At 37.5% G+C, this 13,542-nt stretch overlaps 1 protein-coding gene across 2 annotated transcripts in view; it reads left to right on the top strand.

Moving 5' to 3' along the window:
• The window catches only part of KDM5A (lysine demethylase 5A), a 97,469-nt gene that overhangs the window by 36,533 nt on the left and 47,394 nt on the right, over positions 1 to 13,542 (top strand). For both annotated transcript variants that reach the window (XM_019464910.2, XM_053895828.1), the window contains exons 11-14: positions 2,944 to 3,125; positions 5,014 to 5,176; positions 6,723 to 6,842; positions 12,301 to 12,495. In XM_019464910.2, coding sequence (XP_019320455.2) covers positions 2,944 to 3,125; positions 5,014 to 5,176; positions 6,723 to 6,842; positions 12,301 to 12,495 — 660 coding nt within the window. The remainder of the gene's footprint in view (positions 1 to 2,943; positions 3,126 to 5,013; positions 5,177 to 6,722; positions 6,843 to 12,300; positions 12,496 to 13,542) is intronic.

Genomic DNA, 13,542 nt, shown 5'->3' with positions numbered 1-13,542 from the left:
TTCTGGAGTTCATTATGCAGTTCTGTCTACTTTTGTTTATGTTTGAAACTTTCCATAAACAAAAGTTTAAAAATATTTAAGATACTATGTTTATACTGTTTCATTTTTCAGATTCTGTTTTATTTCTTTTCTGAATATAGGATAAAACCCAAGCTTCTTAATTTAAGGTTAAAGGTCCATTCTTCTTTTCTAGTCTTATTTCCTGTGTTTCTGAGTATGACTAATTTCAGTCTTCCCCTTCACCAGCCAGGACAGTATATATTCTGTCTTTCTGTCATTCATTGTCACATCTTATCTATTTTTCTAAGCTTTACTCAGGTTCTTCTTTTCTATAAAGTTTTCCTGGGGTGCCTAGGTGGCTCAGTCGATTGAGCCTCTGACTACGGCTCAGCTCATGATCTCGCGGTTCACGAGTTTGAGCCCTGCATGAGGCTCTGTGCTGACAGTTTGGAGCCTGGAGCCTGCTTCAGATTCTGTGTCTCCCTCTCTCTCTGCCCCTCCCCTGCTCACACTCTGTCTCTCTCTGTCTGTGTCTGTCTCAAAAATAAACAAACATTAATATTAAAAAAAAAAGTTTTCTTAATGATGCAAACCCACACTAATTACTATTGTCCTCTGAAGAACTAAAGAATTTACTCTTTTATCTGTGTTTGGAGTTTCATGTGTATACTGTTGTCTTGAAACTTTTTGTATGTAGGTCTTACCTCTTCAACTAGATTGATTATGTTTTCACACAACCAGCTGACCAACCAACTAAAAAACATATTGAATAGTATTTTTTGAAAACCTTTTTTAAAAAACATATTGAGGGTATGAATCATATTTCATTACTATTTCTTTGTTTTTAATTTTTTTTAACGTTTATTTATTATTGAAAGACAGGAAAGACAGAGCATGAGAATGGGAGGGGCAGAGAGGAGGAGACACAGAATCTGAAGTAGGCTCCAGGCTCCAAGCTATCAGCACAGAGCCTGACATGGGACTTGAAGTCACAAACTGCGAGATTATGACCTGAGCCAAAGTTGGATGCTTAACCGACTGAGCCACCCAGGCGCCCCTATTTCTTTACTATTTCTTAATGGCATTCCTACTTATTTTTTTAATATTAAATATAATTTATTGTCAAGTTGGTTTCCATACAACACCCAGTGCTCATCCCAACAGGTGCCCTCCTCAATGCCCATCACCCCCTTTCCCGTCTCTCCCACGCCCCATCAACCTTCAGTTTGTTCTCAGTATTTAAGAGTCTCTTATGGTTTGCCTCCTTCCCTCTATGTACCTTTTTTTCCCCTCCCTTCCTCTCCCCCATGGTCTTCTGTTAAGTTTTTCGGGATCCACATATGAGTGAAAACATAATGGTATCTGTCTTTCTCTGCCTGACTTATTTCACTTAGCATAATACTCTCCTGTTCCATCCACGTTGCTACAAATGGCCAGATTTCATTCTTTCTCATTGCCAAGTAGTATTCCATTGTGCATATAAACCACATCTATATCCATTCATCAGTTGATGGACATTTAGGCTTTTTCCATAATTTGGCTGTTGTTGAAAGTGCTGTTATAAATAAACATTGGGGTACAAGTGCCCCTATGCATCAGCACTCCTGTATCCCCTGGGTAAATTCCTAGCAGTGCTATTGCTGGATCATAGGGTAGATCTATTTTTAATTTTTTGAGGAACCTCCACACTGTTTTCCCGAGTGGCTGCACCAGTTTGCATGGAATTCCTACTTAAACCTATGATGGACTTTCTTATTTTGTCCTCTGTGACTCTTAACTACATATTTATAGTTTCCATTTTTTTGTGCTACAATGTGGATGATATCCTCAAATCTGACTTCTAGTTGACACATTCTGTCTTCAGCTTTGTCATTGGCTGTTAAAGCTCTTACTTTGAGGGTTTTATTTTTTCAACTCTGTATTGTGGAAAGTGCACATAATAATGAACTTTCCTCCTTCCCTCAGTACCTGGCATCCACGTTTAGCAGTTTTCGACTACCTGATAGAAGGCAGCTGGGTTCACTTTCTTCTTTGTGCGTTCAGTCTGTTGTGATGTTACATATCATGTATCCTCTGGAAAATTCACACTACATCCCTGTAAGAATGAGTGTAAAAAGGCAAATAACATCTTAACAGTTCCTATGAGCATAGTTTGACTTTGCATAGTCCCGGAAATAGTTCTGGGTTCCCTGGACCCCACTTTGAGAACTGCTCCCAGCAAGGATGATAAGCACTTTAAGGCTTCATAATGGTTTCAGGGTAGGCTTTTGCAACTCAGTGTCCAGCCCTTATATCCAGAGAAGCCTCTATGAAAACTCAGTCAGTAGCTTTCCTTTTTCATTCTGCCTTTCTTTCCTTTTTCTTTGTTTCTGGAAACTGGAATTCTTTTTTCTTTTGAGTTCATCTATGAAACAAATGTTTTCATTATTATAATTTATCCAGTATTTCTAGGTGAGTTGCTAGTGGGGGTGGTAATGGTGACTTTCTGTGTCATCTTAGTCTTTGCTGTTGGCATAAATGCAGGATTACATATCGTAGTATTCTGTTTTCACAATATCTGGCACCATGCTATAAATATTTGGGGAAGTTACACTACTAGGGATAAAATAGAAATATAATACTGTCCTATTAAAATGAGTCTCACATAATTTTATAGTAGTGTATTTGAGGGAGGAGTAGTAAAAAAAATTGCTTATATGCTTCAGAATAAACCAGAGGTATTTGAAATAACTAAAGGGAAATCTAAATGCCACCTAGACAGGAGACAGGATTGAATAGGTATATGAGTTACATGTTGCAGAGAGCAAAGAGCACGATTCTATGGACTAGATTATTATAAATATTATATACAATTTTTACCTTATTTTAAAAGACTCCCTTGAAATTTCTATTGGGCACGTGTCATTTCTGATCTTTCATTTACATCTTTTTTTTTCTTTATAGGAGTATGCACTTTCTGGTTGGAATTTGAATAATATGCCTGTCCTAGAGCAGTCTGTTCTTGCACACATTAATGTAGACATCTCTGGTATGAAAGTGCCATGGCTCTATGTGGGAATGTGTTTTTCTTCTTTCTGCTGGCACATTGAAGATCACTGGAGTTATTCCATCAACTACTTACACTGGTATATATGATCTTTGTTGTATGTTTAGTTATCTTTTTAAAGGTGTGATATAGTATTAGGTGATATGTTAGTAAGAGCTGAATTTAAAAGTATTTCCTATCCAAAGTAGGGTAACATATTGAGAAGTGTAGAGGTCTAAGGATATGTATATCTCAGATACCTTCCCTTTTAAAATATGTGCATGCAGCAGAGCCTAGAGTTTTATTTTTTTATTTTTAAACTATTTATTTTTGAGAGAGAGAGGGAGAGAAGAGAGAGAGAGCAAGCATGTGCATGAGCAGGGGAGGGGCAGAGGGAGAGAGAATCCCAGGCAGGCTCCACACTGTCAGCGCAGAGCCTGATTCGGGGCTTGAACTCATTAACTGTGAGATCATGACGTGAGCTGAAGTAGGACGCTTAACCAGCTGAGCCACCCAGGTACCCTCAGAGCCTAGAGTTTTAGACCAAATGATACTTATTTGGTGTACATGAAAATTACTTGGTGTATCTTTTGATATTCAAGGTAGAATGTTCAAAGCGTGTATATAATTAAGATCTGACTAAACCTTCAGTATTGGAAATTATCAAATGATTTTTTTTTTCGTTTTGATAACATTTTCCCTAAAAATGCCTGTTACATGTGTATTCATTAAATTTGTTGGCTGAATTTTTTTGTATCTCCCCCATAGCTTTTATTTACTTGCCCAGTTCCTTGTCCATTATTATGATATCAACTATATGATGTTTTTTTCTCCATTTGGAAGATACTACTCAAATCACTCTTTGCAGTGGAAAACTATAGTGATTTTATTTCTCTGCTTTATCACAGTGCTGTTTAATATGATAACTGCTAGCTAAATGTGGCTATTTAAATTTGTTAAGAATGGGGCACCTGGGTGGCTCAGTTGGGTAAGCATCTGACTTCAGCTCAGGTCAGGATCTTGCGGTTTGGTTCGTGAGTTTGAGCCCCGCATCGGGCTCTGTGCTGACAGCTCAGAGCCTGGAGCCTGCTTCGGATTCTGTGTCTTCTCTCTCTGCCCCTCCTTGACTTATCCTCTGTCTCTCTCCCAAAAATAAACATTAAAAACAATCTTTTTTTAATTAAGATACAATTAAAAATGTAATTCCTCAGTTACAGGAAACATATTTCAAGTGCTTTATGGTCACAGGTGACTAGGGCTGTATGTATTGGTTAGCACAGCTATAGAACATTCTCATGATTATAGTAAGTTCTGTTAGAGACAGCACTGTGGATTGTATTAGGATTAGGAAATGCAGCTATTTTATAAATATAGTATGACCCGTTAAATCCATTTCCTAGGAGTACAATTTAGTATTATAAATGAACTCTAGTCCGCTAAAGTCTGGTACATTAATGGGGCCAGTTTGGTCCTTAAGATTTATAGATAGAATTCTTTAAGTTTTCAACAATTTCCAGCCTTGCCTTATTTTGTTGGATAGTAAATCAACTTAATGAAGCTATGTAAAAGTAGTCTAGAGAGTACTGACTTTGACTTTGGTCGTTGTGGGGATAATTGGAATGTCCAGTGGACTTGAAATCAAGGTACCATGTCAGTATCCTTTAGAATGATGTTGGTTTTTCGGATAGGATCTTTCCTGTTTGAAATACTATTTATTGATCCACCTTAAAGAGTTCATGTGCTTTGAATTGCTTTTCTAATAGTAGTGATAAGTATGTGCCTGCCTATTTATATACTCTTGCGTTACCTTCTTTATGAACAATAGCTCATCAAACAATAGATTTATGAGTTGGTTTGCCAGGATTCAGGGTATATAATCTATGACCATGGGACAAACAAAATTAATTATAAATTAGTGGATTTGCATGAGAGACCCTGGCCTCATTGGTACCATGCTCACCTAGTTAAACAGTTGTTTCTTTTGCTAGGGGGGAACCAAAGACCTGGTATGGTGTGCCATCTCATGCTGCAGAACAACTGGAGGAGGTGATGAGGGAGCTGGCCCCTGAGTTATTTGAATCCCAGCCTGATCTCCTGCATCAGTTAGTCACCATCATGAATCCCAATGTACTGATGGAGCATGGTGTGCCTGTGAGTCTTTTCGGGTCTCCTTTTAGTATTTTTACTTTAAATTTATGTTCGCTTTTTATTAGAATCACAACATATGCTTTGTTTTGTAACTGGAAGCAAAAGATCATGTCATTTTCTAGCCAAATTAGAATTTATATTCTGAAGGGAAGAACATTTTTTTGGTTAAGAGGTGTTTTAAAGTATTCATCATATTTTATGTATAACTACCTATGAAAATAGTCTTCTGTTTTCAGTAAACCATTATGTCCTGGTCTTAACAAAAATCTTGTATTCCTTATTAACCTTGTTTAGTCAAAGTGTAAGTATTTTAAGTGATAGTTGTAATAACTAATGTCTATCCTTTGGAGATCATTTTTCATGTGAAGATTTCACAGCCTCTTTTTATATGCAATAATGAAATATACTATGGATACTTTTTTTACTTTTCAACTTGGTTTTGATAATGATTATTAAATTTAAGCCACTAATACCTGATAAGGTATAAATTTAACGGATTTGCTGTATATATTCAAATATTCATCACACCCTTAATGAGAAAGTAGTTTGAGTAATAGTAGTGTTAGTTTGTCTTTGAAGAGTGAATGTGTACTAGAATCTGGACTTTTTTTTTTTTTTAAGGTTTATTTTTGAGAGAGAGATAGGAGCGCAAGCAGGGAAGGGGCAGAGAGAAAGGGAGACGGATAAATCTAAAGCAGGCTCCAGTCTCTGAGCTATCAGCACAGAGCCCGACATGGGGCTCGAACTCATGAGCTGTGAGATCATGACTTGAGCCAAGGTCAGATGCTTAACTGAGCTGAGCCACCCAGGTGCCCCAAATCTGGGACTTTTCTAAAGACATATAGTATTATTATAAAACTAAGTGGGATTCAGGAAAACTGATTTTGGGGATATTTCCATATTACATATGAACTAATTAGTTAATTTCCAAAAAATTATCCAAGAGTAGGAGGAAATTCCATCCTTTACCATGATTGACAACACAAGGATAAAGGGAATAAAAGAAAAAATCTCTTAATTGTAAAAATTTTGTCAAGTTTCAGAAACTGGTAGTTCAGTGAGTAACATTTCTCTTTGAAAATTTGTCTCATACTTTCTTTTTATGAATTATTATAATTTGTTATCAGGGACTATTTTAAGAAGGTAGAGTTCTGGCTGCTGCTTTTTTTTTTTTTTTTTTTTTAATTATTTTTGGTAGAGAGAGAGAAACAGAGCATGGGTGGGGGAGGGGCAGAGAGAGAAGGAGACACAGAATCTGAATTAGGCTACAGGCTCTGAGCTGTCAGCACAGAGCCTGATGTGGGGCTTGAACCCACGAACCGTGAGATCATGACCTGAGCTGAAGTCAGACACTTAACTGACTGAGCCACCCAGGTACCCCTCGGGCTCCTTTTTAAACCCTGATATTGTCTTCTGATAGGTGTAAATGAATGCTTTTCTGTTTTTAATTTTAGAAAGTGCTGCTGAAAGTGACTGATAAAATCTGTTCCCCTTTTTTGTTGTTTTTATTTTGTTTTGTTTTGTATCCCTGTTCCCACTTTGCATTTAGGTGTACAGGACCAATCAGTGTGCTGGAGAGTTTGTTGTGACATTTCCTCGTGCCTATCATTCTGGATTTAACCAGGGCTACAACTTTGCTGAAGCTGTGAACTTCTGTACTGCTGACTGGGTCTGTTCTATAGCAAGTAGCTGTTGTACGTCTACTAACACCCCTGGAAAATGCATCTTAGTTGCCATATTTGCTTAGCTGGGGAGGGGAGGATTCATGAATATTTCAGTAGAGAGTAGAGTGGCTGTTATAATTTAGAAAGTTCAGTTAGTTTCCATTACACTTTCTATTTGGAAGATTTTATAGTTCTTATCCATTATTTTCCCCATTCTGTTTGAATTTTAAATGAACAGTTGATATTTTTTGAATCTTTCTTTTCTGAGAGAATATGGTTCCTCTAGTCTTTGCTTTATCTGAGCAACTTATGGATTTTATAATGACAACCAGATCTTTTTTTTTTTTTTAAACGTTTATTTATTTTAGGGAGAGTGCATGTGCACTAGAGCCAAGGAGGGGTAGAGAGAGAGGGAGACAGAGGATCCTAAGCAGGCTCCGGGCTCCGTGCCAACAGCAGGGAGCCCAATGTGGGGCTTGAACTCACGAACTGCAAGATCGCGAACTGAGTGGAAGTTGGAGGCTTAACCGTCTGAGCCACGTAGGTGCCCCTACAACCAGATCTTTTTAAGAATTAATTTTACCGGGGCATCTGGGTGGCTCAGTCGTTTAAGCGTCCAACTGTTGGCTCAGATCGTGGTCTTGAAGCCCGTGAGTTTGAGCCCCGTGTCAGGCTCTGTGCTGACAGCTCAGAGCCTGGAGCCTGCTTGAAATTCTGTGTCTCCCTCTCTGTCCCCCCTCCCCCCACCACTATACTCTCTCTTTCTCAAAAATAAATAAACATTAAAAAATTAAAAATAGAAGAATTTTACCCATATTTTCCAATATTTAGCTCAGAGTTTTAAAATATCCCTTTATTATTTTCCTTTTTATAGACAATTAGTTGATTTTACTCTTCCTGCCATTTTGTTTTTTTTATTCCTTTAAAAAATTTTATTTTAAAAAGTTACTATGATATTGGGATCTCTGTTGATATACTTTTGTTTAAATGATAATGCCAGTGATTGCTCTTTTGCTTTTTTGTATGAGGTAGATATCAAAAAGTAATTAGATATGATTATGTCATGTTGGTTGGGAAAAGACTGCAAATTTATGATACACCTTTGACTTTGTTTTTCCTTTAGTGACACTTTTCTGTCTCTCAGCATTTGGGGCGATATATATATATATATATAAAGTATCTTTTTTTTAATGTTTATTTATTTTGAGAAAGAGAGGGAGTGCATGCATGTGTGCTAGCTGGGGAGGTGCAGGGAGAGAGAGAATCTCAAGCAGGCTCTGTGCTGTCAGTGCAGAGCCCATCACGGGGCTCAATCTTAACAGTCGTAAGATGAGTAGGATGCTTAACTGACTGAGCCACCCAGGCGCCCCTTGGGGAGGTGTTTTTTTGTAATATTGGGTCTTATGTTTTCTGTAGCCACCTTAATTTATTAAATTTCATAGTGAATCATTTTTGTTTCCTTGGTTAACGGATGACATGAGTAATCTTATTTGATCTAGTAACTTTAAACATTATTAGGCTTGGGGCGCCTGGGTGGCTCAGTCGGTTAAGTGTCCGACTTCAGATCAGGTCACGATCTCGCGGTCCGTGAGTTCGAGCCCTGCGTCAGGCTCTGGGCTGACCACTCAGAGCCTGGAGCCTGCTTCTGATTCTGTGTCTCCCTCTCTCTCTGCCCTTCCCCGTTCATGCTCTGTCTCTCTCTGTCTCAAAAATAAATAAAACGTTAAAAAAAAAAGTTAAAAAAAAAAAAACATTATTAGGCTTAAGAAGCAGTATGAGCAAGTTCGAGCTTAGGACTTTTCCTTGGGTTTGAACTCTGTTTTTGTTTTTAAGTTGATTTATTTTGAGAGAGACATAGAGCAAGTGGGGAAGGGGTAGAGAGAGAGGAAGAGAGAAAGAATCCCAAGCAGGCTTTTTGCACTGTCCGCACAGAGCCCGATACAGAGCTTGAACTCATGAACCATGAGATCATGACCTGAGCCGAAGTTGGACACTTAATCGACTGAGCCAACCAGGCTCCCCAAGCTCTATTTTTTTTTTAATTTAACTAACATTTATTAACTGTTTATGATTTACTTGTTTCTTGGCTAGATGTAGGATAGGAAATAGAGGTAATTCAGAAACAAATTAAAGATGGTTTCTGCCTTTAATGTTTTCACTGTTATTGGTTTGGCCTTGAGCAGCTCTTTTAATTTCACTGGGCCTAAGTTTTTCACATGGTATATAAAGATGCTAAGATTTGCTTAATAACTTCAAATGAGTGAGATGATATATGTAAAAGTCCTTGAAACTCTGTAGAAGAAGAGTGTGATAGAAATGGGAAATTTTTTTTTTTTATTGTCAAGTTAGCTAACATACAGTGTAGTCCTGGCTTCAGGAATAGATCCCCGTGATTCATCACTTATATACAACACTCAATGCTCATCCCAGCAAGTGCCTTCCTCAATGCCCATCACCCATTTTCCCTACCCCCATCAACCCTTAGTTTGTTCTCTGTATTTAAGAGTCTCTTATGGTTTGTCTCTGTCTTGTTTATATCTTATTTTTCCTTCCCTTCCCCTATAGTTATCTGTTAAGTTTCTTAAATTCCACATATGAGTGAAAGCATATGATCTCTGTCTGTCTCTGACTGACTTATTTCACTGAGCATAATATGCTCCAGTTCCATCCACGTAGGTGCAAATGGCAAGATTTCATTCTTTTTGATTACTGAGTAATACTCCATTGTATATATATACCACATTGTCTTTATCCATTCATCGTTTGATGGACATTTGGGCTCTTTCCATAATTTGACTATTGTTGAAAGCGCTGCTATAAACATTGGGGTGCATGTGCTCCTTCGAATCAGCACTCCTGTATCCTTTGAATAAATTCCTATTAGTGCTATTGGTGGGTCATAGGGTAGTTCTGTTTTTACTCTTTTGAGGAACCTCCACACTGTTTTCCAGAGCGGCTGCACCAGTTTGCATTCTCACTAACAATGCAAGAGGATTCCTCTTTCTCCACATCCTTGCCAACGTCTTGTTTCCTGAGTTAATTTTAGCCACTCTGACTGGTGTGAGGTGGTATCTCAGTGTGGTTTTGATTTGAATTTCCCTGATGATGAGTGACGTTGAGCATCTTTTCATGTGTCTACCATCTGCATGTCTTCTTTGGAAAAGTGTCTATTCGTGTCTTCTGCCCATAGAAATGAAATGTTTTAGCAGCTTTAGATTTGGAATAAAGTGATGGTATTAAGTTTTATAAGCCACAATAGATAATCAGTTGTATTTTATATGGCTTCTTTACAGATTGTAATAATTAAGATCTGCATATCTTCTTGCCATTGTTAATAAGTTGTATCAGAAATGTTTAAAAAGTAAATATTTATGAATTAAGAAATGAAAGACTTGTAGATTGTTAATAGACAAAATAATTGCTAATCATAAGTTCAATGTAATTGTTTTCTTGGGAAAGATGGTTTCTTTAGAAGAGTATGGAAATATTACTTGATTCAGAGATAGTCTTATATTCTTAAACTATGATTCCTATCGTTGTCTTCTGCCTGTCTTAAACTGGAGGTGATTTCTAAAAGGTTCTTAAAGGTCCATTTTTTAATTTTTTCTCTTTTATATCTTAGTTTTCAAATATAAACTAAAACCCTATTTAAATCACCCAAGTTTTTCCACTGTACAGGAGGATACAAGTGGGGGGCTGGGGTGGAGAGGGAAAGAGAGAGAGAAAGGAAAGAAAGAGAGAGAAAAGAGAGAAAAGGAATGGGAGGAGTGTGTGTGTTTGTGTGTACAGGCATACGTGTTTCATCACACTTTATTGCACTCCACAACTGCATTTTTTTTTTTTTAATACAAATTGAGGGCTTGTGGCAACCCTGTGTCAAGCAAGTCTCTTGGTGCCAGTTTTCCAATGGCATTTGTTCATGTCTCTATGTCACATTTTGGTAATTCTGGCGATATTTCAAACTTTTTCATTATATGTTACAGGGATCTATGATTAGTAATTAGGATTTGTTGAAAGTTCTGGTGATTGTTAGCATTTTTTAGCAAGAAAGTATTTTTTTTCATCCCCCCCCAAGAAAGTATTTTTGAAGTAAAGTGTGTACATTGTTTTTTTAGACATAATGCTGTTGCACACTAAATATATATTGTATGGTGTAAACCTAACTTTCATATGCACTGGAAAACCAAAAAATTCACTTGACTCACTTTATTGTGGTATTCACATATTATGGTGGTCAGGAACTGAACCCACAATATCTCCAAGGAATGCCTGTATAGTATAACTAGTATCACAATTTGGCTTAGAGCTTGATGGTTAAAGAAATTTTCAGTATTTATCTTAAAGAAGGAATCTGATGATTTATGAAAAGTGATCATTTCACGTAGGGAGAATAAAGTATATAATCTCATGACTTCACTTTGAATTCTCTTTGGGTCAGACTGATTGCATTTATTTATTTATTTATTTTTACATTATTTATTAAAAATTTTTTTTAATGTCTATTTTTGAGAGAGAAAGAGCGTGAGCGGGGGAGGGGCAGAGAGAGAGAGATGAAGAATCCAAAGCAGCCTCCAGGCTCTCTGAGCTGTCAGCACAGAGCTTAACGTGGGGCTTGAACTCATGAGCCCATGAACTCATGACCTGAGCTGAAGTTGGACATTTAACCAACTGAGGCACCCAGGCATCCCTAAGTTATTTATTTTGAGAGAGAGTGTGTGTGTGTGAGCAGGGGAGGGGCAGAGAGAGAGAGAGAGAGAGAGAGAGAGAGAGAGAGAGAATCCCAAGCAGGCTCCACATTGTCAACACAGAGCCCGACCTGGGGCTTGATCCCACAAACCGTGAGATCATGACCTAGCTGAAATCAGGAGTTGGACACTTAACTAACTGAGCCACCCAGGTGCCCTAGACTGATTGTTTTTAAAATAATTTCTAGATGCTAAAATGTAAATCATCTTTTGCTTTGGTTCTTACAAAAAATTGAGTGAGTCCATGTGAATTGCTAAAGTAGTGCTTTTTTTCTCCCCTTTTCTTTTTCAAACTTCTAATAACATATCTGCTTTTTGTTCTACGGAAACTTCTGTGCTGAATATGTCCACCAAACCCTTTATAATCTGAATGTCTTTTCTTTTTTCTTTAAAGGCAGTTTATGTTAGACTGGTCTAAAAGTTTGCTACCTCATTTAAATATCAAGGAACTTGTACTTCTGGTACATAATGAGTAGAAAGTCAATAGCTTAGGGTAGAGGCTTAGCATCTCAAATTATGGAAATTTTCTGTGGGAACACCTTTGAAATTCCTGCTGGGCCATAAAGATTTAATATTTAAGTTACCTCTTATTTTCAAATGGAGTTGGTTATTCTGCCTTCTTTACAGTAAAAGAGAGGATCTGTAGGCTAAATAGTGGTTTTGTTCTGGAAAATGTTACAAGCAAGTAAGTTAATTTGAGAAACTTGTCGTTTTACAGTTACCCATTGGACGTCAGTGTGTCAATCATTACAGACGTTTAAGGCGCCATTGTGTCTTTTCACATGAAGAACTCATTTTCAAGATGGCAGCAGATCCAGAATGCTTAGACGTGGGCCTGGCTGCCATGGTGTGCAAAGAATTGACTCTCATGACTGAAGAAGAGACAAGATTAAGGGAGTCTGTTGTACAAATGGTGAGTTTGCTTGGCACATTTCCTGTATTCAGTACTACTCATGGAATATACTAAAAATGGAATGTGTAGAAAGAATCCATTTTCATCTTTGATTCCTTTAGAAGTTAAACACAAAAATCATAAGTTTAGAGAAGGTATGTTTTTATACTTGCCATTTTGCGTTCTTCAAATTGAAAAATTTTAGGAATCTTTATGTCATTTCTAGATTAAAAAAATAGAATTCTATCAGCTAGAATTTCTTAGGTATATATTTATTTCTTTAAATAAGAATCTTCTACATATAGTGTTATTTCTTTAAATAAGAAAGTTCAAATCCTTTACTTTTCTTTGAGGTTTGAAATTGAATAAAAATTATGTTTCTGGTGATTCCAACTGTCAGACTAAATTGATTTGTTTTTATTTCTTTCCTCTTTCTAAGCAACTTAATGAGTAGGAAGTACTGAATGACCAAGTGCTGGGATTTTTTTTTTCCTGGTTTGGAAGCCAGTTGAATTTTTGATGGAGTTTCCTTATAATGGAGGTGGCTGGGCAGAGGGTGACCAGATCCACCTCCCACTGCAACCCCCCTCCACCCCAACAAGTGTTAGGATTTTGAATGCTTGTAGTAAATTAAATCTTTTGTTTTTTAAAATTTATTTATTTTTGAGAGAGCGGGAGCAGGGGAGGGGTAGAGAGAGGGAAAGAGAATCCTAAGTAGGCTCTGTGCTGTCAGCACAGAGCCCAGCATGGGGGCTTAAACTCACAAACCATGAGATTGTGACCTGAGCTGAAATCAAGAGTCAAACGCTTAACTGACTGAGCCACCCAGGCACCCCAAACCTTTTTTTAAAATTTAATTTAATTTTTTAGTTTATTTATTTATTTTGAGAGAGAGAGAGCGCGCAAATGGGGAAGGGGAAGAGAGAGAGAATCCCAAGCAGGCTCTGCACTGTTAGCACAGAGCCCAGTGCAGGGCTTGAACTCACGAACCATTAGCTCATGACCTGAGCCAAAGTCAGACACTTAATTGACTGAGCCACCCAGGTGCTCCTAACTCTATTTTTTAAA

The sequence above is a fragment of the Panthera pardus genome, unplaced genomic scaffold (genome assembly GCF_024362965.1).
Source record: "Panthera pardus isolate Hobbes unplaced genomic scaffold, ASM2436296v1 HiC_scaffold_6, whole genome shotgun sequence".
Classification (NCBI taxonomy): domain Eukaryota; kingdom Metazoa; phylum Chordata; class Mammalia; order Carnivora; family Felidae; genus Panthera; species Panthera pardus.
This window is presented reverse-complemented; position numbering and strand designations above follow the sequence as displayed.